This window comes from Kogia breviceps, chromosome 16 (assembly GCF_026419965.1).
Source record: "Kogia breviceps isolate mKogBre1 chromosome 16, mKogBre1 haplotype 1, whole genome shotgun sequence".
In the NCBI taxonomy this organism is placed as follows: domain Eukaryota; kingdom Metazoa; phylum Chordata; class Mammalia; order Artiodactyla; family Physeteridae; genus Kogia; species Kogia breviceps.
This window is the reverse complement of record NC_081325.1, coordinates 77,430,230-77,454,579: the sequence shown is the minus strand read 5'-3', so window position 1 is coordinate 77,454,579 and position 24,350 is coordinate 77,430,230. Positions and strand designations below refer to the sequence as shown.

The window sequence follows — 24,350 nt, the reverse complement described above, 5'->3', positions numbered from 1 at the left end:
CCCCTGGCAAGGCCGCTGGACCCTACTTATCAAAGGCTTTAAAGCGAGCGTCCCCTCTGATCCACAAGTTCCTACTAGAGAGTTAATCCAGGAAGCTCAAGAGATCTCCCGTAAACGGCTCCAGACCCGGCTTCCTCTGCGTGGAGGGTGCAGCCAGCAGAGCAAGAGCACCTAAAGGTCCTGGTAGCAGGCGGGCGAGACCCTCGCACCCAGCATAATTCGTACCATCGCGCGGTGCAACTCTGCTTTCTCTTCTTCTAGATTTTTCTGCATCTTCTAAGATATTGCTTAGAATATATTTTAAAAGGCTCAACTACTCTAACAAAAAAATGTGGGAAGAATGGAAGACTGAACTATTTATAGTTCAAAAAGCCTCCACACCGTCTACGGTAGAGACCCACACAAGGCAGGCCGCACACTCGCTCCGAAGAGCCACTGGCAGCACAGAAAGCTGAGGAGCGGCTGAAAAGCCGACTTAAATCTCGCTAACCGGGACCGGTCGTGTAACAGGGTTCCGTGAGAACGACGTTTAGCTAGTCTCGCTCCAGGACACGCTGGGAGGGAGCGCCCCCAGGCAGGCCAGGCCACCCCCCTCTGCCGACAGGAGGGCGACCGCACGGGTGATGCTGCCTGTCCCGCTGACGCAGGCGCACCGCCATCTTCGGACACCGGGACACCGGTCGGCTCGCTCGCGGCACGCAAAGCGCGGCGCCCGCGCGCACAAGAAGGCGCTCGGCAGGCGCCGGGGCGAAGGTCCAGCAGGCCCGGGTCGGAGCTGCGCGTGCGGAGCTGGTGTCCACCCCCGGCCGGACCCTCCGCACAGGTGGACCCTCCGCACGGGGGCGCTCGGCCTCCCCCGCTGCGTCAGCTGTCCCGCAGGCGCGCTCGCCACCCGAGGCAGTGACCAAGTGACCGCGGGGCAGCAGGACGAGCGGGGCTGTGGCAGGGGGTGTCAGGTGGCCCGGGCCGAGGGAGCTCACCCGGGAGCCGCCTCCAGGCCGGCCCTGCGCCCACTTCCCCGGGGTCACCGTGGCCCTCGCCAAGGACGGGGGGCGGCGCACTTGCGGCCGCCGCCGCCTCGGGGTGACACCGGCTACTCAGCTCCCGTCTAAAAGCCTTCTTCGGGAAGTGAATCCCCAAAGGCCCGCACACGGGCGTGGGCTAAAGGAGCAAAGGTCCGGAAAGTCACAGAGCCCCGCGGGGCGGGGGAGCTGCAGAGGCGGCCCCGCAGGGCCCCTCCCGCCTGCCGCGCAGGGTCTCGCTCTCGCCACGTATCCGCGCGGGAGGCCGAGGGGCTCCAGCTGCTGTCCACGCCGCCCACGGCACCTCAGGAGTCCCCACGGAGCACGGGAGCCCTCCGAGCACAGGGTTGGGTTGGTCCCACGGCCGAGACCCGCACAGAGGCCCACCCAGGGGAGGCCCACCCAGTGGAGGCCCACCCAGGGGAGGCCCACCGATGGGAGGCCGGGTGGGTCCCGCGGACCCGCACCTCCCCTGCCCGCAGGGCCTGTCGCTCCCCCGCTCCAGCTACGTCCTTTAGCGGGGACCCTCGGCTGGGCCCTGGCTTCCGCGTGCGGCCCTGGAAAGCCCGGCGGCCGCCCGCCGAGAGCCCCGCGTCCTCGCAGGCACTCACTTTTCCTTAGCGCGAACTCCTCGTCCGAAGGCTTCCGCTCGGGCTTGCGCTTGGGGAGCAGCTTTTTCATGGTCTTGGGACTCTTGCTGAGATCCTAGGGACGTGAAGGGGGAAAGGCTGACAAACCCCAAAGGCAGGAACGTCCACCGGTCCGCGACGAGGGCCACCGGGAAGGAGTGAAGCACTCAACGCCCCGGCACCGCGGGCGCCCCCTGCTCCCCTCGACCTCTGACCGTTCTTTGCCAGCTGCCGAGCGTCATCGACAGTCAACGGGGCGCAGACTCCGATAGGAACCCTCGCGTCACCTGGACCCGGCGGCACCGGGCAGCAGCCACGCCCGGCTCAGAAAGGCCAGCTGGCCGAGGCCCGCACAGGGAGCTGCGCGCTGCCAGTTCTGGGGCGGCCCCTGCTGCGGCCAGCCAGCAACAGAGGGGGGACTAAGGCTACCGTTAAAAGAAAGGCAAGTCAACACAACTCCTTTAGGAAAGCGTCTGCAGCCTCAAGGGAGAAGAAAAGGGTCTACGTGCAGCCCGCGGGCTCGAGGGCAGAGGCGTGCAGAAGACAGAGCGTTCCCACCACCCAGAGCTACGTTCACCGCCTCAGGGTCTCCCCCTCCCCCGCGAAGGGGAAGGTGGGAGACAGAGCGGCCCAAGCACAACGCGGTGGGCGAGGTTTTGACTGTCAAGCGTACACTGAATTTTCAGGTCAGAAAAGGCTAGCTTCTGCATCACGTAAAATATATAAAGCACTGGTGAACCTTACGATGAGAATCCAAGGCTCAGAACGTGACTCGTGCCACGGGACGGATCAGACCGAAAAGCAGAGAGAACAGAGCCTGAGGTTTAAAGGTATCTCTTCAAACTCTTCCCCGCGAAAATGAACATTTAAAAGCTCCTGCAAATGCAGCAGAAATCAGTCCCTGAAGAAGTGAGTCCAGCATGTGTCCTGTGGCTTCCCTGAGTCCTGGGGAACGGGGGTGAAGCGGGCACACTGCCCACTCAGCAGTGCTCTGTCTGGCCCTTCGTCTGTGGCCACTTTCCAGAGGGCGGTCTGCGTGCTCGGCACACTGGGCGTGCTCACGGCCACACCCCACACACACACCTTCCTCTCCCTTCTCCGTCCCACTCTCCCTCCCCAGCAATGAGATCACCAGGGCTTGCCCACACGCCTGCAGCGCAGACATCAGCACTCTTGCGGGAGCTGCCGGGGCGAAGAACGCTCCAACCCAGGCACGGGGACGGCCGCGCAGGGCACACGTCACAGAAACCAAGACCCGGTAACAGAGACATAAAGGATTACCTATAGCTGACATTGTACTCTTCTACAGATCTTAAAACACCTAGGGCTGCCAGCAGGCACGGAGGGGGTGTCTGCTCCAGGGCCTCTGCAAGCGTGGCCTCGTGGACACGCCAAGGCTCACGCCACACCCGCCACGCTCATGGCCACGCTCACGGCCACGCCTACGGCAACCAAACCCCACTCACATCATTTCACACAATCACCAGCTTCCTCAAGAGCAGGTGTTCCCGGACCCTACTCCTCGAGTCCCTCCCCTTTCTCATCAGGGCAGGGAGGGAACAGCGGACACGTGCAAACACTGTCCGAGTGGAGGAGAGCGGGTGCGCCGTGACCACGCCACGAGGAGTGCTGCCTTCACCCCCCCCTCACCCGTAAACGTTCCCTCCGCCTTACATAGGTGACCAGACGCAGGGTTCCCGGGCAAGAGCTCAAGCCGGAAAAGGGTCACCAGGTGTGGTAGAGTGGCACGCACACAGCGAGACCCCTCACAACCCAGTTCGAAGTTCTTTCAGCGAGAGTCCGGGAGGCCCACGCGAAGCCTCCCAGCTCCGTGGCCTCCGGGCAAAGGGAACGGAGGCCACGTGGGCACAGAAACAGCTCCTCCGTGGCGGGCACAGAGAGGGCCCCACCATGAGGGTCTCCCCAGGGCCCCCAGGATCACAGGAAGGAGTGTAACAAGAGAACAAAGGCGGACCCTTCACAGTTCTGAAGAAGCTGATCTGCTTTACGTCACAGACAGAAACACGAGATGGTCCACATTTCTGAATTCGCTGGACTGAAGCAGGGAACGGCCGAAGTAACACGCCCAGCCGTCAAGTCGGGACTCACCTCCTTGTAGCAGAGAGCAGCTGAGGGCCGGAGAGGGGGTGCGGGGCGCAGGCAGCTCAGGCTCCAGGGCTTGGGGGTCTTCGGAGGCTCCAAGGGCCCCCAGTTGATGGTGGTGTGTGGAGTGCCGTGGTGGGAGGGGTGAGGCAGCGTGTGGTAGGCGGGCGTCAGCGGCACGGGCTTGCTGTCCGCATGCTTGCTGGACGGGGTGATGGAGTGGGAGGGGAGCTGCCCGGGGAACAGGGCGGGAGAGAGCAGAGACACCGTTCACTGTCGGGAGAGCCTTGAGCAGACACACCCAGCCCGCCAAGACGCCCCCACTGGGACAGCCTAGCTTGTGAGCACCGCCCTCGACTCTCCAGGCGCTCAGCGTCTGGGCCACTCGGGTGGGGTGGGGAGCCGCCGTCCCGCGTGCTGCTCCAGGCCGCGGCTGAGCCGGGGTCAGGAAGCAGCAGGGCGCTGGGGGTCCAGACGCGGGAATTCCACCCACCACCTGTAACTGCCATGGAGTCATGTTTGCAAAAAGGCATTGCATTTAGTACAGATACCAGAATAGCATGGCACAATGGGCATCCCCTGCACTGGGAACGTGACTATGGGGAGGGTGACGATTGCCGCCCCAGCTGTATCACTCGCCGCCTGGTGATTCAGGCGCGGGCAAAACTAGGGCCTGATCCCTGTTTCCGTTTAAAAAAAAAAAAAGATGCTCCTGGGACACAGTCAGGCCTATTCCTGTCGGCAGCTGCTTTTGTATTACAAAAGCAAAATATAATTATAACAGAGACCATATTGCCTAAAACCCCCCAAATGTTTACTGTCTGTCTTTTTATAGAAAAGTTTTGCCAATCCCTGGGATAAAACATTTTCTCAGAAAAATCAGCTTTAATCAAAACAAAGTTATATAAATATAATTTCTCAGAAGGACCTTATTAATGGTGTTTATATTCCTAGAAAACCCAAAAGTATTCCATCACACTGACAGTTAAATAAGAAAATGTGAAATAAAATAAATAACATTCAAAATTAGCTAATGACCTCAAATTAGCCGAAAACAATACAGTATGCTTAACAGGGGAAAGAGCTGAGTGGTTCTGTAAGCTGGAAACCTGAGTGAGATCATCATTCGAAAGAACCGAACAGTATCTGAAAAACAGGCTTAAAGGGAAGGCCAGGCTCCAGCTGAGACTGGGTGTCCAAGGACACAAGTGGTGGACTCTCTGCAGTGACCACACACCTGCCCTGTGTGTGTGCGCAGCGATGTGTGTGTGTAGCGATGTGTGTGTGCGTGTGTAGCGACTGTGTGTGTGTGTGTGTGTGTGTGTGTGTGTGTGTGTGTGTGTGTGTAGCGATTCACCATCCACTGGCAATGAGCAAGTGCTTGCAGAGAAACACAAGGCACGTGTCCTGCTTTCCTGACCCCGACCCCGAGGCTGACTGTGCCCTGAAGCACTTGGTCACTTGCTGGCAACTGAAGCCAAGGCTGAGCCCAGAGCCTGGAGGCGGGAGCGGGACGGGGCCCCTTACGGTGTGCGACGGCACGGAGTGGGGCTTCACGGTGGGGTTTCCCGCAGAGGTGACCCTGGTCTGCTTCTGCAGACGGTCCACCCACTCGTGGAGGTCCTGCGGGCTGCTGCAGGACACTACGATGCGCTCAATCATGCTGCCTGCAAGAGAGGAGCACAGTTGGGACGGGGAGCGGGCGGGGCACACACACGCGCACGCGCACCCCCGAGCAGGGCCAGCGGCGCTGCCGTGCCAGTCCCCCGGCGGGGTCGGCAGGGGCCCGCACACGGCGCCGGCTGCCTTGTCGCCCGGACACAGGGCGTCCACAGAGTCTGTGCCTCTCACCTGATATTTCAAACGCATTTCTATGATTTTCACTGTCCTCAAGCTTTGTGATTGTCATTCCTGTCGTTGGTAGCTTTCCCTAAAAAAGACCCCCCCAAAAAAAAAAACAGTTAGTGCTTTTCTAGTAAAGAAGATTCCATTAATAAAGTAAATATTAAATGATTTTAGAAATGGCAGAGGAACTGTCTCTGTAAAGCAAAATTGCCCTTTTCTTTGTACCAAACGCATGTATGATACGAACCTCTATCTCAAACAAGAAATCGTAATACTATAATCAAGAGATGAGCCAGCAAAAAGGTACAGGGCAGCAAACCAGAAAAAAAACAAATTTCATCCGATGGGTTACTCTAAACATAAACAGCAGGACACAGAAACATTACACGTCATGATAAAAAAAAACTAGTGTCTACAGTGGCTATTTTAGATGATGTTCTTTATGCACAGGAAGCACAGATTTGCCTCAGAGAGATGCAGAGGACGCTCCACGTCTGAAAGCAGAGTAAGAAGGAAACGGGAGCGAGAGGAACACTGCACGGTGGCTGTGCGTGGTCGTCACCAGACAGGAAGTCAAGAGCTGTGCTGAGCGCTGCCCAAGGTGCAGAAAACGGCAGCCGGCCCATCCGCTCTGACAACACGGGGCTCGGGGAGGGGAGGGGAGCGGGAACGTCCACGGAGAGAGGCCAGAAATGGGCCGGAAGGGACGGGCACAAGTAACACACACGCCACGGGACGCGGTGGCCAGGCCAGCCCTCGGGGGAAGTCTCTCCCTGGGGACTGGCGCCGAGCAGGGCTCTCAGTGGGGTGGCAGCGCAAGTCCTGCCCCGCAGGGGGCGCCGGCAACGCCACAGCCCACAGGGCTCCCGACACCCCCGGGGCGGAGGCCAGGGCGGAGGCCGAGCACCCCACAGGGCAGGAGGCGGTCTCCCCAGCCCCCCCTCCCGAGGCAGCCATCGTCCAGTCCACGGGCCACCAGGGCGCAGCAGGCGGGACAGCAGGTAGCGCTGGCACAGCCGTGGTTAGGTGCAGACGCTGCAGACGCCCTTCCAAGAGTCCTAAGGCCAGGGGCGACCAACAGCTCTGAGAACTCTACAGGAAACAAAGCTGCAGGGCTACATCCAGCGCAGCAGCAACCCCGGAGGACAGGACGTGCTCGCTGTTGCTGGACCTAGTGCTTTTTAACATCCCTCAAAGCCAGAAATGGATACTGACGGTACGTGGACCGCGGGTCACAGCACTTGCAGAGAAACCCCCCAGGAAGCCGTGCACGGGGCGGGAGAACAGTGCTCTGCTGGTGGCATGTCAATGCCAACATCCTAGGGGCCTAAGCCTGCCCCAGACGGCAACCTCAGCTCCCGCAGGTCAAAGCAGGGCCCGGCTCAGCCGCTAGGGTGTAACGCGCGGCGCTCGGGAGCACGAAGGAAAAGCGCCAAAAGGTCGTGTAAGGCCGGAGCCGCCAGCCTGCGGGAGCCCGAGCAGGCGCGTCCTGTCAGTCAGACGCCGGTCAGCGGCGGGCTTACAGATTAAGAGGTGTTACTTTTCTAGGCTTGCCCGTGCACAGCTGCTTTCTCAGTTTTGAAGTGCTCCTTTTGGAGTGTGGGATGACACTCCGCTTTGGGTGGCAGAGCCTTCTGTGCGGGTACAGACAAGCCGTGGACACTCTGGACTCAGGACCCGCTAGAGCTCTCGTCGGGGACAAAACAAACAATGTGCTACGTATGCAGAAACGCAGCTCAGAGAAAACAAAGGACGACTTCTGTTGAGACAGCATCTGGTGCCTAGCCAGGCCTTGAAAAATTGATGGGAAAGGCAGAAGCTTCTGTAACTACACAGAGAGAAGGCAGTAAACCTTGCTAGAAGCTCCTACTAGACAGACAGAAAAAGCATAAAGCACTTGATACCACATTTGAAATCAGCGCACAAAAAAGAAAACATTTCCCCTTGCGTGTTCTTCTTAAATCAGCTCTCATATTCTCGCAAAGAAAATCAGAGAACTGATCAACGACAGAAAGGCTAAACGATCATCCACTCCCACGTACGCCACCCGACGTGTGCCCACGACCCACCTCGGCCGCGGGTCCCCCTCCAGCTAGCCCGCTGCTGCGCCCCCCGTGTACCAGCCACAAGGAAAGAAGCGGGACACGACTCGGCGGCGATGGGCTGGCACCACCCCTCAGCCGTCTGTGTCCTGGGGGGCAGCTCCACAGATTTTAGTCTCCTTCTTTTTTTGCTTTGGATTAACACAAGTCTCCTAATTTGCACGGCCACATCGAAACGCACACACAGGACTTGTGTGTACGTATCTGAATGTAACACTATACATACAACACTACACGCAGCCCACAAACAGATGCATGTAGTATTGAACACAAAACTCAAAACAAGCCTGGAAATGATTCTCAGATCCACAAGAAACAATTAAATATAAATTTAAAATGTGTTTTACCTGGTATATAAAACCACTCATCCTAGGACTGGCAGACAACATTAGCAAAATATTTGGGAAGAGCAGAAGATATCGTTCATTCTTTTCCTGTAAAAGAGCAAATGCAAATAACTGTTTTAAAAACACATTATTTTACAGTTGTGAGAATATTTATAGTAGGCCTTATGAAATATTATATCATACTTCCTGTTTAGATATTTCTCTCTACCAATTTTTTATTTATTTTTCGGGGGGGGCGGGGGGCGGTACAAGGGCCTCTCGCTGTCGTGGCCTCTCCCGTTGCAGAGCGCAGGCTCTGGACGCGCAGGCTCAGCGGCCACGGCTCACGGGCCCAGCCGCTCCGCGGCACGTGGGATCCTCCCGGACCGGGGCACGAACCCGCGTCCCCTGCATCGGCCGGCGGACTCTCAACCACTGCGCCACCAGGGAAGCCCTCTCTACCAAATTTCATGAGCTAAATTAAATGGAAACAAAATTATGATAAATTCTTAGACTCACAAGTAGCCCACGTAACACCTGTTTATAAAATCTGATTAAGGTGTTTAGCTCTGCCATTAACTCTTACTTAGTAAAATCTTCTTTCTGTGGTTGAGAGAAAATGGAGGAAAAGAACCTGTAGGCTTTAAGGGGCAGTGGGTGACCAGGTGGGCCCTCCAGGCTGAAGAAGGGTGGGATAAAACGCGGAGATGGATTTAGCCCACTGGTAGGCCCTGGCACTAACCTGAAATCCAACACGTCAACTCAATGTTTCCATCCACCCCATAAACTTTACCCAATCTACATGAAAGAACTAAAAGCACTGTTTATGTATTAAAACTCATTTGCTTCAGTAGGTAAGAAAAGCCCCACAAAGACCACAAGCGAAGGACAAACATGCCCAAGGAACTAAAAGGAGACACAGAAAGAGAAACGCAGGCAGCACTTCCACGCGCCGCCATCGACACACCACCCACAAAAGTGAAGGAACGCTGGGAAGCCGTGTCCCAGGCAGGCGCCTCCCGAACCGGCGACGCGCTGGGGCCCCTGGGAAGCCGTGCTGGGAAGGGCGCCCGCGCACTGCGGTACCTCGCTGCCGGCGCACTGAATCAGGACCTGGGACATGTACACGACGCTGCCCAGGGTCTTAATGTCATCCCCCTCCCAGCTCCGGATGGCCTCCGTCAGGATCTGCAGCTCCAGCTCCTTCCTCTTCCGCACTTCCTGACACTGCGCCTGAGAATCACAGAGACGCCGTTAGAAGAAACAGGACTCCTGGAGCCACAGGTTTCAGCCCCATCGCGTTGTATCTTCCTTCTTAAGACACATCACCTAGTGAACAATTTGCTTACTTCACAAGTGTGGAATCAAGTCAAGAGAGACAAAACACGCAACAGCTCTAGAACGAGAAACACTGTTTTCAAAAAATATAGCCATTCCTGCCACATTTAGAAGAAAAAACGTGGACTGGGCAAGAAAAATATTTTCTGCTTTTACTAGTGCATGCAACAGAGAAGACTAAGAAGAGGGGAAAAAAGAGTGAGTTCCACTTGTGCCGTAAATAAGACACATATTCCAGAAACTCAAGTCAGTAAGACAGCATGACAACAGATTAAAAAAAAACCACCAGCATTCCATTTCACACTCAGTCACTACAGACACTGTGGGATGAAGTTAAAAACATGTTCTGAATCACTGTACGTAGCTATAGCATTATGTGGTGCTTTTTAAAAATTTAAACAATTATCACTTCATTTTCCTGGTGTCCACAGTCCAGTAAAGCCTGAGAGTTCAGCAGCCACGGCATAACTACTATATATTTATTTTTATTTCATCAGAGTAAACCCAAATTATACTTCACAAGTAATTTTCTGCATTCGTTTGCCATAATAATGTCTGATGGGGGAAAAAAAACAACTTAATATGCTTAATCACTTACTGAAAGGTTTTTGAAGGCAGTCATGGATTTTTGAATGTCTTGTCTATCTGGATGATAATCCTTTGAATAAAAGCAGCACACTATTAGCTTTCATAATGAAAGTTTTTTCTTAGAAAGGCGCTCTGTAGACCGGCTCGGACCCTCCCTATACTTTCCAACCTGTAACGTGTCCTATGCTTCGCAGCATTAAGGTGCCATTTCTTAGTCCTTGCGGGGACCGTGGAGTGGTGACCGGGACTCTGCCCTGGGGGGAGGCCGGCACACGGGTGCGCCCACCCCTTACAGCCTCTGCCAGCAGGGGACAGAGGGCAACAGCTGCGGAGCGGACTGGATGGCCTGCCCTTTGGGAAACGGCTCCCTACGGCCTCACCGAGCCGGTAACCCGAACCCAGTTTCTGCCAGGCCCACAGCCTGGTATCTGAGCACAGGATGAATACGTTATCAGTAGCTGATCCTTTGACTACTGCTCCTCTGTAACTTACGCACTTAACAACACTGTAAGTGCGCGTCCCAGATACGACCCCTCGACGCTATTAGCGTGTGTTTCCTAGCGACTGGACCATCGCCCGTCAGCAGCGGCGGGTGGGAGAGGGCTGAAGGAGCAGGCGCTTCTCTACGGGGCTGGGAGCAGGGAAAGCGAGTTCACATTTAACACCACCACTCCGAAAACCCCGAGCGACGGGCCGTTGGTTAAACCCCCTCTGCAGGCTCTGGCCCGGGAGCCCTCCCTCTCCCGGGCGTGGCTGGCTGGCGGGCTGGCGGGCAGGCAGGCGGGGCGGGCGGTACCTCCATGTGTCTCTCCAGCTCCTTGAGCAGCGCAGGGTACTTGTCCAGGCGCATGAACGGCTTGCTGAGGCCGGTGGTCAGCACGAGAATGCCCGGGCTGCTGGCGCCCTTCACCTCCATGAACTCGCCCAGCTCTTCACTGACCACGCGCAGCCACGCGGGGAGAGGAGAAGAGGCCACCGTTAGAGCTCAGAAGGGCCGCGCTCCTGCCCCAGTCCCGCCAGGACGACAGAGTACCCCGCGGTGTCCCTGGCGGTTCAGGGGCTGCCGCTGCCCCAGCCCAGCACGTGCTGGGTGCCTCCAGACACCGGAGGGGAGACCGCCACGCGGTTCACGTTCTCGCCCCCGGTCTGAGCAAAACCTCGTGTGCCTGACACAGAGCACCTGCGGTTTCCCAGCAACCCCACCACAAAAGGCCACCTCAGCCAGGCCGTTTCCTGGGGAAGAGTGTGAACGTGAGTGGCCTTCTGAGGGCAAGAACAGGGCCCCGGTACCTGGAACTTCAAGACGGCAACACGCGTCAGGAGGTGCGTCCCGACCACAGCGCGCGCTGAATCACGGCGCTGACCCTCCAGGGGCTTTAGTCCCTGAGGGCGGCTGCCCGACGCAGCGTGACAAAGTAACTCACACGTACTCGGGCTTTAAACTTTCAAAAGCATTTTCGCATCATCGTTTCGTTGAACCCTCCCCCTCCCCATGCGTGCGAAGAGAGTTTTCCGCGTTTGTAGGCGAGGACACCGAGTACACGCTCAGAAACTAGATCAGCTCTCAAAGCTCGTCTTCAGCACCGTGCTCCTGCTCTGCCGCCCGCACCCTCACCACCTTCCACCTAACGCCCCAGGGGCAACGCCCTCCTGAGCTGCCCCGCAGCGCGCCCTGTGCCGCCCTGGGGGCTCCGGGAAGGTCAGGGGCACAGCTGTGGGTCAAGCTCTGTCACCCACACGTTTGTGGCTCACGTCTGTGACTGAAACTCTGCGCTTCTGTCTCTGCACGGAGGGACAGCTGACGTTTGTAAAGGGTCCGTGGGATAAGGCAGCCAGTCTGTGCCCCTCATTGCTGCCGAGACGTGTCCCTCCAGGGACCGGGGACGGAGGGCACCTGGACTGCAGGCTGTGAGAAGAGGTGGCGCCCACCCACTGGCAGAGCAGGACAACCTCGGGGTCCTGAAGAATCACCGAGCCCATCCCCCGCCCAGGGGCGGGTCAGCTGAGCCCGCCTCACGCCTCACCTCCACCCCCAGCTGTACGTGGCCCCCACCCAAGCTTCCTAGGAGCAGCAGCCCCACTGAGGGCTCCTGGCGAAAGACGCGCGGTATTCAGGCTAAACCGTCTGAAACTGCTAGTTCAAAGGCGGTGAGTACGAGTCTCCCGCGGTAGGACCGAGAGTGACGTTCTGTGGGAGGCGTGGCAGCAGAGCTGGTGCGGGCCCTGCCCACCTCTTACTCTGCAGCCTGCACGTCGATTCTGCTGACACATCCAGAGAAGGTATCGGACTCGACTAAACCAACTCAGAAATAAAAGGTTCCAAATACCAGGCTGAAAACAAATTAATCCATCACTGGGAAGTCAGCCTTACGTCTCTTAGGCAGCAAGACCTCTCTCGAAGGCAGCCGCCACCTACGCTGGGGCTCACGACAACGCGTGTGGCCTGAAGTCGGGGCGCCGTCCTGGGCTGCGTAAGAACAGTGACGGCATGGTTCACAGCACCTGCCATCTACCTACCTACCGACGCATAGTTTTTTCAAAAATCAACCTTTTACATAAATATACATACACATTTAGGAGCTGTTATCAAAATCAAAGCAAAGTATAAAATGGGAAAATTTTCACAAAGTCCTCGTTATAACAACTCAGCACATACAACAGACATTTTTCCCACTTCCGTGAGAAGGAAGGCTTCATGACGACGTCCTTCCTTCCTGCGAGACAGCCTGCCACGGTGGGGCGACTTAAAACATTTAGCTCAGAAGCGGCCCAACTACTTCTAGGGCTCTATGTGCACACACGCTTTCACAGGCAACACGACCCAACACCTCTGTGCACAGAACTCTGTGCTTTCGAAGAACGGCTTTCCCGGAAAACCACAGGGCTGGGCTTCCGAAGCCAGGCAGGCGGTGCTCCGGGACCCTGCTGCGGGTGAGCCTGGCGCCGGCACCGTCGCGCGCCGTTCCGCGCTCCGCCGTCACCCTGCCTCCCCCTCCTTGCAGGGCCGGCTCTTCCAAGCCTGACCCTCAGGGCTGCCTCCTGGCCCGGCTCCTCCAGCTCGGGCGGAGGAGATGCACAGGCAGGAGTGCGCGTCAGGGAGAGGGACAGAGAAGGGGCGACGGCACCGGACACGCACTGCGCGTCGTTCCCGCCACGCCACCCCGGGCCTGAGAAAGGGGTCACCGTGCACGTCTGCAGACGGGAGCCACCGCCAACGGCGGCCGAGCTCGGGCGGGGCCCCCTACCCACCCTCGGCCGCTCCACGCCTTGCGCCCACCACGCCAGCCCTAGCCCTCACACATTTTCACTCGGAAACGCTCGCCTCTTGAGATCAGCCCACCCATCCCTAACGTGTGAGCAGAGAGAAACGATGGCTTTATGGAGGAGAAATTTGTATCTTACCAGCATTTCTCTGAGTGTTGAACAAATGATCAAGCACAGTCCCATAAAAATGAAGCTTAATGGTACTAACAGTACATTTCAACTCCTTTAAACATAATCCAGTTGGGGCCTTTTCTACCACAAGAAAAACTGTCAAAAAGTCTGTTCAGGCCATTTCTGATATTTCAGTATTATACGTGCAATTTCATAACCATAGTTATGGCAGACAATAATGAATAAAACTAAGCGAATTACCCTCATCACCCACCCCCCCACCCCCGCAAATTCCCTACAACTAAAAATTTATGTGGAATTTTTGCAAAAGCAAAAGTAACTTCCTTTAATATTCACATGACAGTCTTGCAATGCCAGACACGTGCACAGTTAAGAAAGGAAACAGAACTTTTCATAAATCTTTACAGATCACTGTAATAGCTTTTTTTTTTTTAGTTTTAAGAACAAATTTAGTACTACAATAAAACAAGACAAAACGGCTGGTTACAGCTTTTCTGACAAAACAAAGGCTCTTTCAGCTTAATTTCTACTGATGCCGGCGATCCTCTCACAGCGCGCCTCCTCCGCATTTACTGAGATGACACCGTGGGCTGCAAGACGGCAACCGGGGGAACACACAGAGCCATCAAGCAGCCCAGCAAAAAGCCACACTTAAAGTGCTGGAAAAAACGAAACCCGGAATTCACTCAAAACAGACAGCCATGAGCCTACGAGGCTACTCTCACGATACTGCAAAAGGTACACATCAGTTGTAATTCAACAGAACTGGTGCTTCTTTTGTTTGCCATCCAAGGGCAGCTGAACTTTAAAAAAAAAAAAAAAAAAAAAAAAAAATCTTTATTGGAGTATAATTGCTTTACTATGTTGTGTTAGTTGCTGCTGCATAACAAAGTGAATCATCTATAAGTATACATATGTTCCCATATCCCCTCCCTCTCTCCCACCCTATCCCACCCCTCTAGGGGGTCACAGAGCACCGAGCTGATCTCCCTGTGCTGTGCGGCTGCTTCCCGCTAGCTCTCTGTTTTACATTTGGTAGTGTATACACGTCCATGCCGCTCTCTCACTTCGTCCCAGCCTCCCCTTCACCCCGTGTCCCCCAGTCCATTCTCTACGTCTGCATCTTTATTCCTCCCCTGCCAACTGGGTTCATCAGTACTGCTTTTTCAGATTCCATATGTATGCATTAGCATAAGGTATTTTTCTCTTTCTGACTTACTTCACTCTGTAGGACAGACTCTAGGTCCATCCACCTCACTACAAATAACTCAATTTCATTTATTTATTTATTTTTTGCGGTACGCGGGCCTCTCACTGCTGCGGCCTCTCCCGTTGCGGAGCACAGGCTCCGGACGCGCAGGCTCAGCGGCCACGGCTCACGGGCCCAGCCGCTCCGCAGCACGTGGGATCTTCCCGGACCGGGACACGAACCCGTGGTCCCCTGCATCGGCAGGCGGACTCTCAACCACTGTGCCACCAGGGAAGCCCTATTGCATTTATTTTTATGGCTGAGCAATAGTCCATTGTATGTATGTGCCACATCTTCTTTATCCATTCATCTGTCAATGGACACTTAGGTTGCTTCCATGTCCTGGCTATCGTAAATAGAGCTGCAGTGAACATTGTGGTACATGACCCTTTTGAATTATGGTTTTCTCTGGGTATATGCCCAGTAGTGGGATTGCTGGGTCATATGGTAATTCTATTTTTAGTTTTTTAAGGAACCTCCACACTGTTCTCCATAGTGGCTGTATCAATTTACATTCCCACCAACAGTGCAGGAGGGTTCCCTTTTCTCCACACCCTCTCCAGCATTTATTGTTTGTAGATTTTTTGATGATGGCCATTCTGACCGGTGTGAGGTGATACCTCATTGTAGTTTTGATTAGCATTTCTCTAATGATTAGTGACGTTGAGCATCTTTTCGTGTGCCTCTTGGCCATCTGTAGGTCTTCTTTGGTGAAATGTCTATTTAGGTCTTCTGCCCATTTTTGTATTGGGCTGTTCATTAGTTAAATATCGAGCTGCATGAGCTGTTTGTATATTTTGGCATTTAATCCTTTGTCCATTGTTTCATTTGCAAATATTTCCTCCCATCCTGAGGGTTGTCTTTTCGCCTTGTTTATGGTTTCCTTTGCTGTGCAAAAGCTTTTAAGTTTCATTAGGTCCCATTTGTTTATTTTTATTTCCGTTACCCTAAGAGGTGGGTCAAAAAGGATCTTGCTGGCTTTGCAGACGCCGCCACCGCAGAACCTCCCACGCTGCCCAACCATGGTCAACCCTCCCGTGTTCTGTGACATCGCTGTCAACGGCGAGCCCTTGGGCCGCGTCTCCTTCGAGGAAAGGGACCTGGAAACCAAGAAGCGACTGCTCATCCAATCCATAAAGCTACGTTAACAGACTGGAGCTGTTTGCAGACAAAGTTCCAAAGACAGCAGAAAACTTCCGTGCTCGGAGCAGAGTGGGGAGAAAGGCTCTGGTTATAAGGGTTCCTGCTTTCACAGAGTAATTCCGGGACTTATGTGCCAAGGTGGTGACTTCACACGCCATAATGGCACCAGTGGCAAGTCCATCTACAGGGAGAAATCTGACAATGAGAACTTCCTCCTGAAGCATACGGTCCTGGCATCCTGCCCATGGCAACCGCTGGCCCCAGCACAAACGGTTCCCGGTCTCTCATCTGCACTCTGCCAAGACCGAGCGGTTGGATGGCAAGCGTGTGGCCTCTGGCGAGGTGAGAGAGGGCATGAATACCGCGGAGGCCGTGCAGCGCTCTGGGTCCAGGAACGGCAAGACCGCCAAGGAGATCCCCACTGCCGACTGTGGACAAACCTAATAATAAATTTGACTTGTGTTTTATCTTAAAAAAAAACAGGATCTTGCTGTGATTTATGTCACAGAGTAGCACTGATGGTTCTGTATATACAATTTCAAGATTCATACTCAGAATTCAAACTAACACAATGTAAGGATCATAAGACTGCAAATAAGACTTTAAAACTGCAAAACACTACGTTTAAATCAATGCTGAAAAAGTATATTGACATATATACACTGACATGTATAAAATAGATAACTAATGAGAACCTGCTGTATAAAAAATAAATTAAATTTAATTTAAAAAGAAAAAAGCATATTCAAGCAAAACAACAGATTGATCTACCGCTAAGTGTGGCGGCTTTTAAGACTACAACAGAACGTAGGGAAGCGGGAGACAGGCTACAAGCTGGCCCCAGAATGGAAAGTGAAGGCCACCAGAGGCCACCAGCCCCCGCGAGCCTCCTCTCAATCCCGCGACTTACGCTTCAGAAGCGGGGTCTGAGCTGCGGGCAGCGCGGGCGCTGGCCCGGGACCTCAGGAGGGCACACAGGCAGCGCATCCTGCGGCCGCCACGCTCTCCCGCCGTCTCCGGGCTCACAGTCTCGGAGCCTGACCTCGGTCCACCCGCCTCCCGCTCCGGGACTCGCCACATGGAGGAGGGCAGAGGTCCCCGCTCAGAACCGCATCTGTATTCTCTCCCTGCTATTCTGGGAGGAAGCTCCACTGAGGTCTCAGCTACGACACGAGCAGTCATTAAAGTAACAGCACAGAGAAGAGGAGAACAGCACGCGCTTGCGAGCGCACGTTCCCCTTGAACGTCTGAGCACTTCAGGAAACTTCAACAGTCTGCGCTCTTTAAATGCCGCCTTCGGCACAGAGCCTCGCAGAGCCTCACGTCGGAGCGTGTGACGAGCGTGTGACTGCGTCCACGCTCCACGGTTTAACTGGGAAGGTACACGCTAACACTGCCCACACTCCCAGAAGCGTGAGGAAGAAGAAGACCCGACGGGTTTCTCATTTCCGTGGTCACCGTGTATCCTAATCTCTCTTCTTTCCATCACTGTGTCAAAGACGGCCTGCTTCGCTGCAGGACTGGAAATGCTTTACTACAAATGGAGGTTCAGTATTTAAGCACACGGAGAAGCAGTAAACACCCAGAGTCTAGATGAGATAATAAAGCAATTCGCACTTACTGAGCCTCCATCGTGCTCACTCAGTCCTGACAGTTTCCATGGTCTGCTTCACGCCTACGGTACCCTATGGCCAGCGTTCTCAGAGGAGCGGGGTGACCTCCTGAGACCCATCTGCTTCAGAGAGGCAGTCAGGGCTCAGACCAGGTCTGACGGACCCAGAGGCCCTGCCACCAGGCCCACAACCCAGGCACACTCACAGGGATGCTACGCTGGAACCTCAGCTCAATCTCAGCAATGCCTGCTTCCCAGCACAGTTTCTAAGCTTTAAACCGATATACTCAGGAGTAAGCTGCGGTTAACAATTTAAATCACAAGCACAGTGGCGTTTACCCTGACACGACTAACACAATTTCTTCATTTATGGGTTAAACAATGATTGAACTGCCATTTATGGCTGAACTGCTGTTTTCAGAAGAAACCATAAATATTTTCTGAAACACTTATTAACACAAACGTGTGCCCTTCTGGGAGCAGAAACAGAGGCTCTTCGCCCACCCCGTCTGCAGGCCGGGCCCGTGGTCCTCGCCGCTGCGCAGGGCGCCCGGCCCTCCTCCAGGACACAGGCACGGCCTTGCCTTACCAAACAAGCAGGAAATCAATCTGTCTGTTGTTCCACCGCTGCTTCGGGGTGAAAAGCTAAAGCTAACGGTCTCCAACTTAATGTTTTCCTAAGAAATCCAGGCCTCACTGTAAATGGACATTTAGTCCTACAGCAGATGTACTTCTGTCTCACGTGCTCTGGTGTTTACGCGCTGAGAAACGCGATTCCAGCAGCCCGGACTCAGCCTGCAGCCACATTCCAGAACACTTACCAGCTCCTTCAAGCCACTGTCCAAAGGGTCCGAGCTGAAGGGGAGACTTCAAAACACACCCTTTTCTATTATAAAAGCGCTAAGCAGGATTTCAAAGACTTCCGACCAGTACTTCTCAGGCACTAATTCCGAGGGTAGTTAAAATTGTCATCTTTGAATAAACGCGTGAATGTTCCCACCGCACTGCAGGTAATATCTGACAGAAACGAGCTGCTCCGGGGGGGGCCCGCGACGTCCCTCCCCGCTCGGGGAGGCAAGTCCCGGAGACGCACCTGTGCTCCGTGAGGACGCTCACTGCAGACGGGTGGTTGGCACAGTACGCGAGGTACAAGGTCTTCATCTGCGGCATCAGGTTAACAAAGCAGCCTCCGACTCTCTGCTGAGCTTCAGGCATCCTGCAGAGGAGAGGCACAAGGGAACCATCCTGAGCGCCACAGACAGTAGTGAACGTGGGAACCATGCGGGAGGAGGGCCCGCGCACCACCGCACAGAAACGACACACACCAGTCCCAGACAGTATGTGCTCCGACCACGAGCCAGCGGGGGGAGGGACCTGCCTCGGAAGCCGCTCTGCCATAAAGCAGCCAAGCAAGCCCATCCTCTTCTCCAGTGACCGGACACCAGGACCTGGGCACAAGTCCAGGATTCCTTGGGCAGTGAGAAAAATAACGTCATGGAGCCTTCCTTAAATTGTGCGTAAAATAAGGAGCAATATAACATGTGGTTACTTGGTCGGTAAGGTTTTCAGTATATAGCGAAGGAGCATCAAGACAAGCAGACGAGAGAACACAAGAGCCCTCTTTCCCTCTGGGCAAAGGCTGGGGAGAATCAGCGGTAGAGGCAGAGAGACAAGCGTGCCAACGAAACCTACGGGCAATCAGCAGCAGCATCGTCACTGACGTGGGAAAAAGACTCGTCCAGAGCAAGAAAGGCACCTTAATCCTGGGGGAGGACGGGCCGGCGGTCAACAGCATTTCCATAACACAGCAGCCTAACCCTGCCCGGGCGTGTGCTTCCTATCCCGAGTTTCACTGCTCAGTTCATTGATTCAGATCTGAAGCCAAAGTAAGCTATAGCATCTGCACTTTCAGCAGACTCTTCTCCAGTGTGAGCTTAGCCCTACGTGGGTTTCTAATAGCCTTCGGGGATCACTCACAGTTGCGTGTATCTGCGGGAGAAATAGTCACTGACTCAACAAATTAACTTCAACCATTCTTTCAGGCACTGCGAACAGATTAAAAACAGAGAAAGCAACGATCTCCACCTTAAAAGTGACTGCAGTCTTTCAGGGGAATGCAAAACAAGTTCAAAAATAAACTGACTCTAAGACAGAGACGACGCCTCAATCTTCTGAGAGGAGGACAGCACACACCTCCAGGAGAGAGACAAAGACCAGCATCCTTTCCAAGTCACCAAGGACCAGGCACCACACACAGCCAAGAACGCCTTCCTCAAAGACACACCGGGGCTACCTGCTCGCCACCGGGATCCAGACGCCTAAGACACACCTATTGAGACTATTACACACTGACATTTGAGCAGGCGACGGTCACGCTCAGACACAGTGGAACAGGAGGAGGCCGGCTCCTGCGACGAGAAATCCAGCAGGGAACCCCGACTGCCCAGCCGAGGGGACTGAAAGCAACGGCAATGATGGGATGTCAGAGTTTGGCCAACAAAAACAGAACACTGCCGGAGACAGGGCACAGGAAGACCAGAGATGCACTATCTAAATGACAAAGTTACTGCAACTGCATACACACTGCTCAGCGCTGGGCTACACGCCGTCACGACATCATTTCCCACCTGGTCCAACACCACAGCCCCGATGCACTCAAAGGAGAATGTAGGTAAAATCTAGGTCTAGGGATTTTCATTTCTTACATGTCCATGGATTATATATGGACAATGACTTCACTATACAAGATTTTCTTTCTCTTTTTCTTTTCTTTCCTTCCTTCCTTCCTTTTTCCTTCTTTCTTTTGACCTGTCGAGCCTTGGCCCTAGAGTTTTATGACCTCTCTCAGACCAGTTCTGCAGGAATTCACTACACCTGCCCCCCCCCATCAGTTTATAAAACCCTCATAATCCATCAACTCGCCGGAAGGCAGCAGCAGACAGAGCTCAGAAAGGGTACACGAGTGGTCCTAACACGGAGCCCAGGTCTTGTGCCGACACGCCTCACACGTAGCACCGTCTAGAGCACTGAAATAACGGGGCGTGCAAAACTCACAAAGATCATCAACACGGAACATGACGTAAGAACTGAAACAGAGGATTTTCATTGTGGCTCTCTCTTGTGCTTCTAGAGGTGGTTTTCAGAGCATGACGACGTGTAGGCAGGGCCCCCCCAATGGGGTGTGGAGGCCACAGGGCTGCCTGTCAGCCACATCTACCCGCAGCCTCCTGGCGGCCCGAAGCCCAGCTCTGACAGTGGGTGCGGGGTCGGCAGTGGTCTGATAAGTACGGTTTCATCACTGACCTACGGGGGGGATGTTACTGAAGGCCTGATAACAGCTGCGACTGTCACCAGTCAGTGGTCTCAAAGGGGCGTGTTATCATCCATCCGACGACCTGATGACAGGTGGGGTGTTCTCAGTGGTCTGATAATAACAGGCGGGTGACACTGTCAGTCCAGCCAATAGTCTCTGTAGCAGGAGGGGATAGCCAAGGGCCTTTCTCCTTCCCTAGAGCGAAAAGGAATGCATCCCAGGAAAAACCTGAGAAGCCAGAACTGCTCCACAGTGTTCCCCCAGAGCAATTTATTCCTGCTGTTAATGCTGGCTGGACAGGGGGGGGTCCGCGGCCCCGTGACCACTGATCTCCAAGGGGAGACGAAGATCAGCACGCGGGCACGGCTACGCACCAGGTGAGCCTCAGCACGCGGTGCGGCAGACAGCTTCGAGAGCCGTGTCTGCACGAGTGGCCACAAGTGCCCACTCGTCGGAGCCTCGGGGGCCGCCAGCAGCCCCCAGCAAGTCCTCTCCTGCTGAACCCCAAAGCCTAAACGTGGACGACCCTCTTGAGGGTGCCGGAGCCCCGGGAAGGGGCAGCGCCTGAGGCTCGGGCGGGAGGAGTCCCTTCCCACCGGCCAGCAGCTCTCTCGGGCTCCCCGCCACGGGCATCTGCCCGCGTCCCCGCACACGCCACTGGTCTGCCTCACTTCCTAAATTCCCCGGACTCTTAAGGTTCCAGTGCCGGACGTGTGCTTTGAAATCGCGTTTCTAGGGACTCTTGCAGTCTCAGCAAGTAAGGAAATTACGGCAGGAGCTACTCAGGGGCCTCCCAGGTGACGGCACGGAGGGCCAGGGGCAGAAGGTCAGTTTCTGATGCTGAGTCCACCGTGGAGACTCCACCACTGAGGTCAGAGTTGATTCCCATGATCGGAATCACCTGGGTCAGTGCGCCATCAACCCCAAATCACCTCCAAATAAGCTCAAGTCCTACGCTCTGCTCTTTAATAAGGGCGGCCCAGGCAAAACCAGAAGTGTGCTCTGCACCTAAGCCAGTCTATTCTACAAAGCTGAATATGATCTCTGGGTCACCCATGCTTGCTATTCTTTGGATGGTTCAAAAAAACAACTTTCAAACAAAATGAACTACATCCTCTAGTTCAAATTTGTATTTTGATAATAATCTAAAACAAATACGATTTTACTGTGAAAATGTTACAGTAATGGTCCGTTATAAAAATGAATTTATTTATACCTTAAGATAAGCTTTATAATTAACTTTTGAACAAAATCAATACACAATGTGTATTTAACCAACAGCAGTTACACTAAATGCTTATTTATTAAATATTTCCTTCAGTAAGCTGAAGCCCTACAATACACAAGAGACACTAAAAGGGAGTCTGCAAGTAAACAAAGCACAAACGTGCATGTAAACAAGCGCAGGGAGAGGGGCAGCCGCGCCCAGGACTGACTGTGTCCACCGGGCTGAAGGGACCGGGCGGTTTCGGCAAGAGGGGCGGCAGGAGGAAGTGGGTCCCAACGGAGGGGCCGCAGGCAGGGCCGCAGGCAGGGCCGGGCAGGGCGGGCAGTGACGGAGGCCTGCTTGCTGAGCCGTGGCACCAGGCGGGGACGGGGCAGAAGAGGCGGGCAGGAGCCCATCGGGGAGGGACCCCGTCAGACTGCCACCGCTCGGGAACTCACCTCCTAACTTAGCTCTCCCCGACCAGGCGGCTGTACAAGCCCCTCGAAGGTCAGTCTGTAAAACACAGCTGTGAAGCAACACATGAGTAACCGGGCGCCATCCAAAGCTCCTAAGCAGAGCTCGGACCAGAGGCTGGTGGAGAAATGGACACGCAGGGGGCCACCTGGAGGTCGAGGCCTGGTCAGGAGTCCGTGCAGGACGCAGGGAGGACGAGGCCAGCCTGAGCCAGGGCAGTGCTGGCACAAGGGCAGGGCAGACGCTACCACAAGAAAGAGAGCTCCTTTCAGGCCAGAAGAAGGCTTGCAAAGAGGATACCAGCTAGAAGAGCTCTGGGCGCAGGGTGGCCCGTGAGGGAGGGGGACAGGAGAAGTGGCAAACGCATGAGCGAACGAGCGAACGAGCACACAGGTAAGTGAGGGGACAGGCTGCACCCCCCGACAAGGGCGCTGGCACAAGCTGCAGGGACCTCGGGGAACACGCTGGATCCTAGAAGACCCAACTACGGCGACACTCCGTCTAAAGTAACTTTTACAAAAGAGAAGTCGATTTCACTAACAGGAAGGGTTTCTAACTACTCTTTGGAAGTCATCCTACCAGGTGCCCGAGTGCGGGGGCGGCCCAGCTCTGCCCTGAGGCTCTCCTCCTGCCTCACAGGCTTCAGCCGCAGCCCACTCCCCCCTCGGGGCTCTCTCCCCCTCTAGAACCCTAATGGCTTCCATTCCTGGCACAGAGCTCCTAAAACCCCTGTCATTTCCTGAGTGACGGGAGCATCTTCTGTTACCCCTATCGTGCCCCTTTAACCACACCGGGGCTTGGGCTGATCCCCCAGACGGCTTCAGGATGGGGGGGGGGCCTGCCGGGGGAACCCACCACGTGATTGGAGGGTGGGGACTTCAGCCCAGCCCAGACCCCCACGGAGGGGAGAGGGGCCCGAGACTGGGCGGATCGCCAGCGGCCAAGGATGTATTTAATCAACCTCGGCTCTGCAACGAGACCTCCGTGGAACCCCCAGACGCCGGGGCCTCAGGGCTTCCGGGCTGCTGGACACATGAAGGTGCTGGGAGGGTGGTCCCCAGGGAGGGCACGGGAGCACCGTGGCCGCCCGCACGGTGGCACGTAAGGCACGAAGCCGTGCGCACCCCAGGCCCTGCTACACACCGCGCCCTCTCCCTCTTCAGGGTTCTTCACCCCTGCTTCCCTGACCCCACTGGCCCCAAGCCAAGCAATCACCACTCAGGGGAAGCCTTTCTTCTTTTTCTGAAGAGTCAGGAGATCCCTCCTGCGAAAATAGTCTAAAACACAGCTTCCACTACAAAAGTTGATATACCCCAAAGATTCAAAAGAACCTAGTTTCCAGCAACTTCCCTGGCGCAGTCAGTGGTTAAGACTTTGCCTTCCAATGCAGGGGGTGCAGGTTCAATCCCTGGTCAGGGAGCTAAGATCCCACGTGGCTCGCGGCCAAAAAAAAAAAAAAAACAAACAACAAAAAAAAACCAAAACATAAAACAGGAGCAATCTTGTAACAAATTCAATAAAGACATTAAAAATGGTCCACATCAAAAAACAAAATAAAATAAAATAACCTAGTTTCCACCTTTAGAAATGTGAATTCTAAAATTATGCTAAACCTGATCCTTTAAATACCATTCATATCAATCAATCTGAATTTTGCAATTTTTAGCATCTTACTTACTTGGTACATTCTTCTAAAGACTGTACAAGCATTTGCTGGAAAGAACATATTTCTTCTAGATTTCCCATTAAATATGAAGTGTTTGCTGAACTTAACCTAGAGCCGAGAAAACAACAGGAAAAATAAGTGAGCAGTTTTACTTACATTCCTCTCCTCTCCTCTCCCAGCCCGGCACCCTATTAAACATCTAATAAACAAACTGCTCATGTCTATAGGAAACTGCTGCTAATTCTGTTCCAGTAGCTCAGCCTCTATTCTCTGAAAATACGAAGGAACGGCCAAGGTGATGACTCTTTCACACTTGACACAATTATCATCTAACTTA

The 24,350-nt window shown here is 54.5% G+C and overlaps 1 protein-coding gene and 1 pseudogene across 11 annotated transcripts in view; one reads left to right on the top strand and one right to left on the bottom strand.

Annotated features, from left to right (window-relative positions):
- The window catches only part of ARHGEF7 (Rho guanine nucleotide exchange factor 7), a 125,565-nt gene that overhangs the window by 15,545 nt on the left and 85,670 nt on the right, over nucleotides 1–24,350 (bottom strand). For all 11 annotated transcript variants that reach the window (XR_010837298.1, XM_059041914.2, XM_059041922.2 and 8 more), the window contains 10 exons: nucleotides 24,026–24,121; nucleotides 18,447–18,569; nucleotides 10,750–10,888; nucleotides 9,964–10,023; nucleotides 9,114–9,260; nucleotides 8,049–8,135; nucleotides 5,606–5,684; nucleotides 5,282–5,421; nucleotides 3,761–3,985; nucleotides 1,634–1,727 (listed from right to left, as the gene is read on the bottom strand). Coding sequence is in view for 10 of the 11 variants with exons in the window: in XM_059041914.2 (XP_058897897.1) it covers nucleotides 1,634–1,727; nucleotides 3,761–3,985; nucleotides 5,282–5,421; nucleotides 5,606–5,684; nucleotides 8,049–8,135; nucleotides 9,114–9,260; nucleotides 9,964–10,023; nucleotides 10,750–10,888; nucleotides 18,447–18,569; nucleotides 24,026–24,121 (1,190 nt within the window). In the remaining variant the exon portion in view is untranslated. The remainder of the gene's footprint in view (nucleotides 1–1,633; nucleotides 1,728–3,760; nucleotides 3,986–5,281; nucleotides 5,422–5,605; nucleotides 5,685–8,048; nucleotides 8,136–9,113; nucleotides 9,261–9,963; nucleotides 10,024–10,749; nucleotides 10,889–18,446; nucleotides 18,570–24,025; nucleotides 24,122–24,350) is intronic.
- On the top strand, nucleotides 15,621–16,185 carry LOC131743520 (peptidyl-prolyl cis-trans isomerase A-like; annotated as a pseudogene).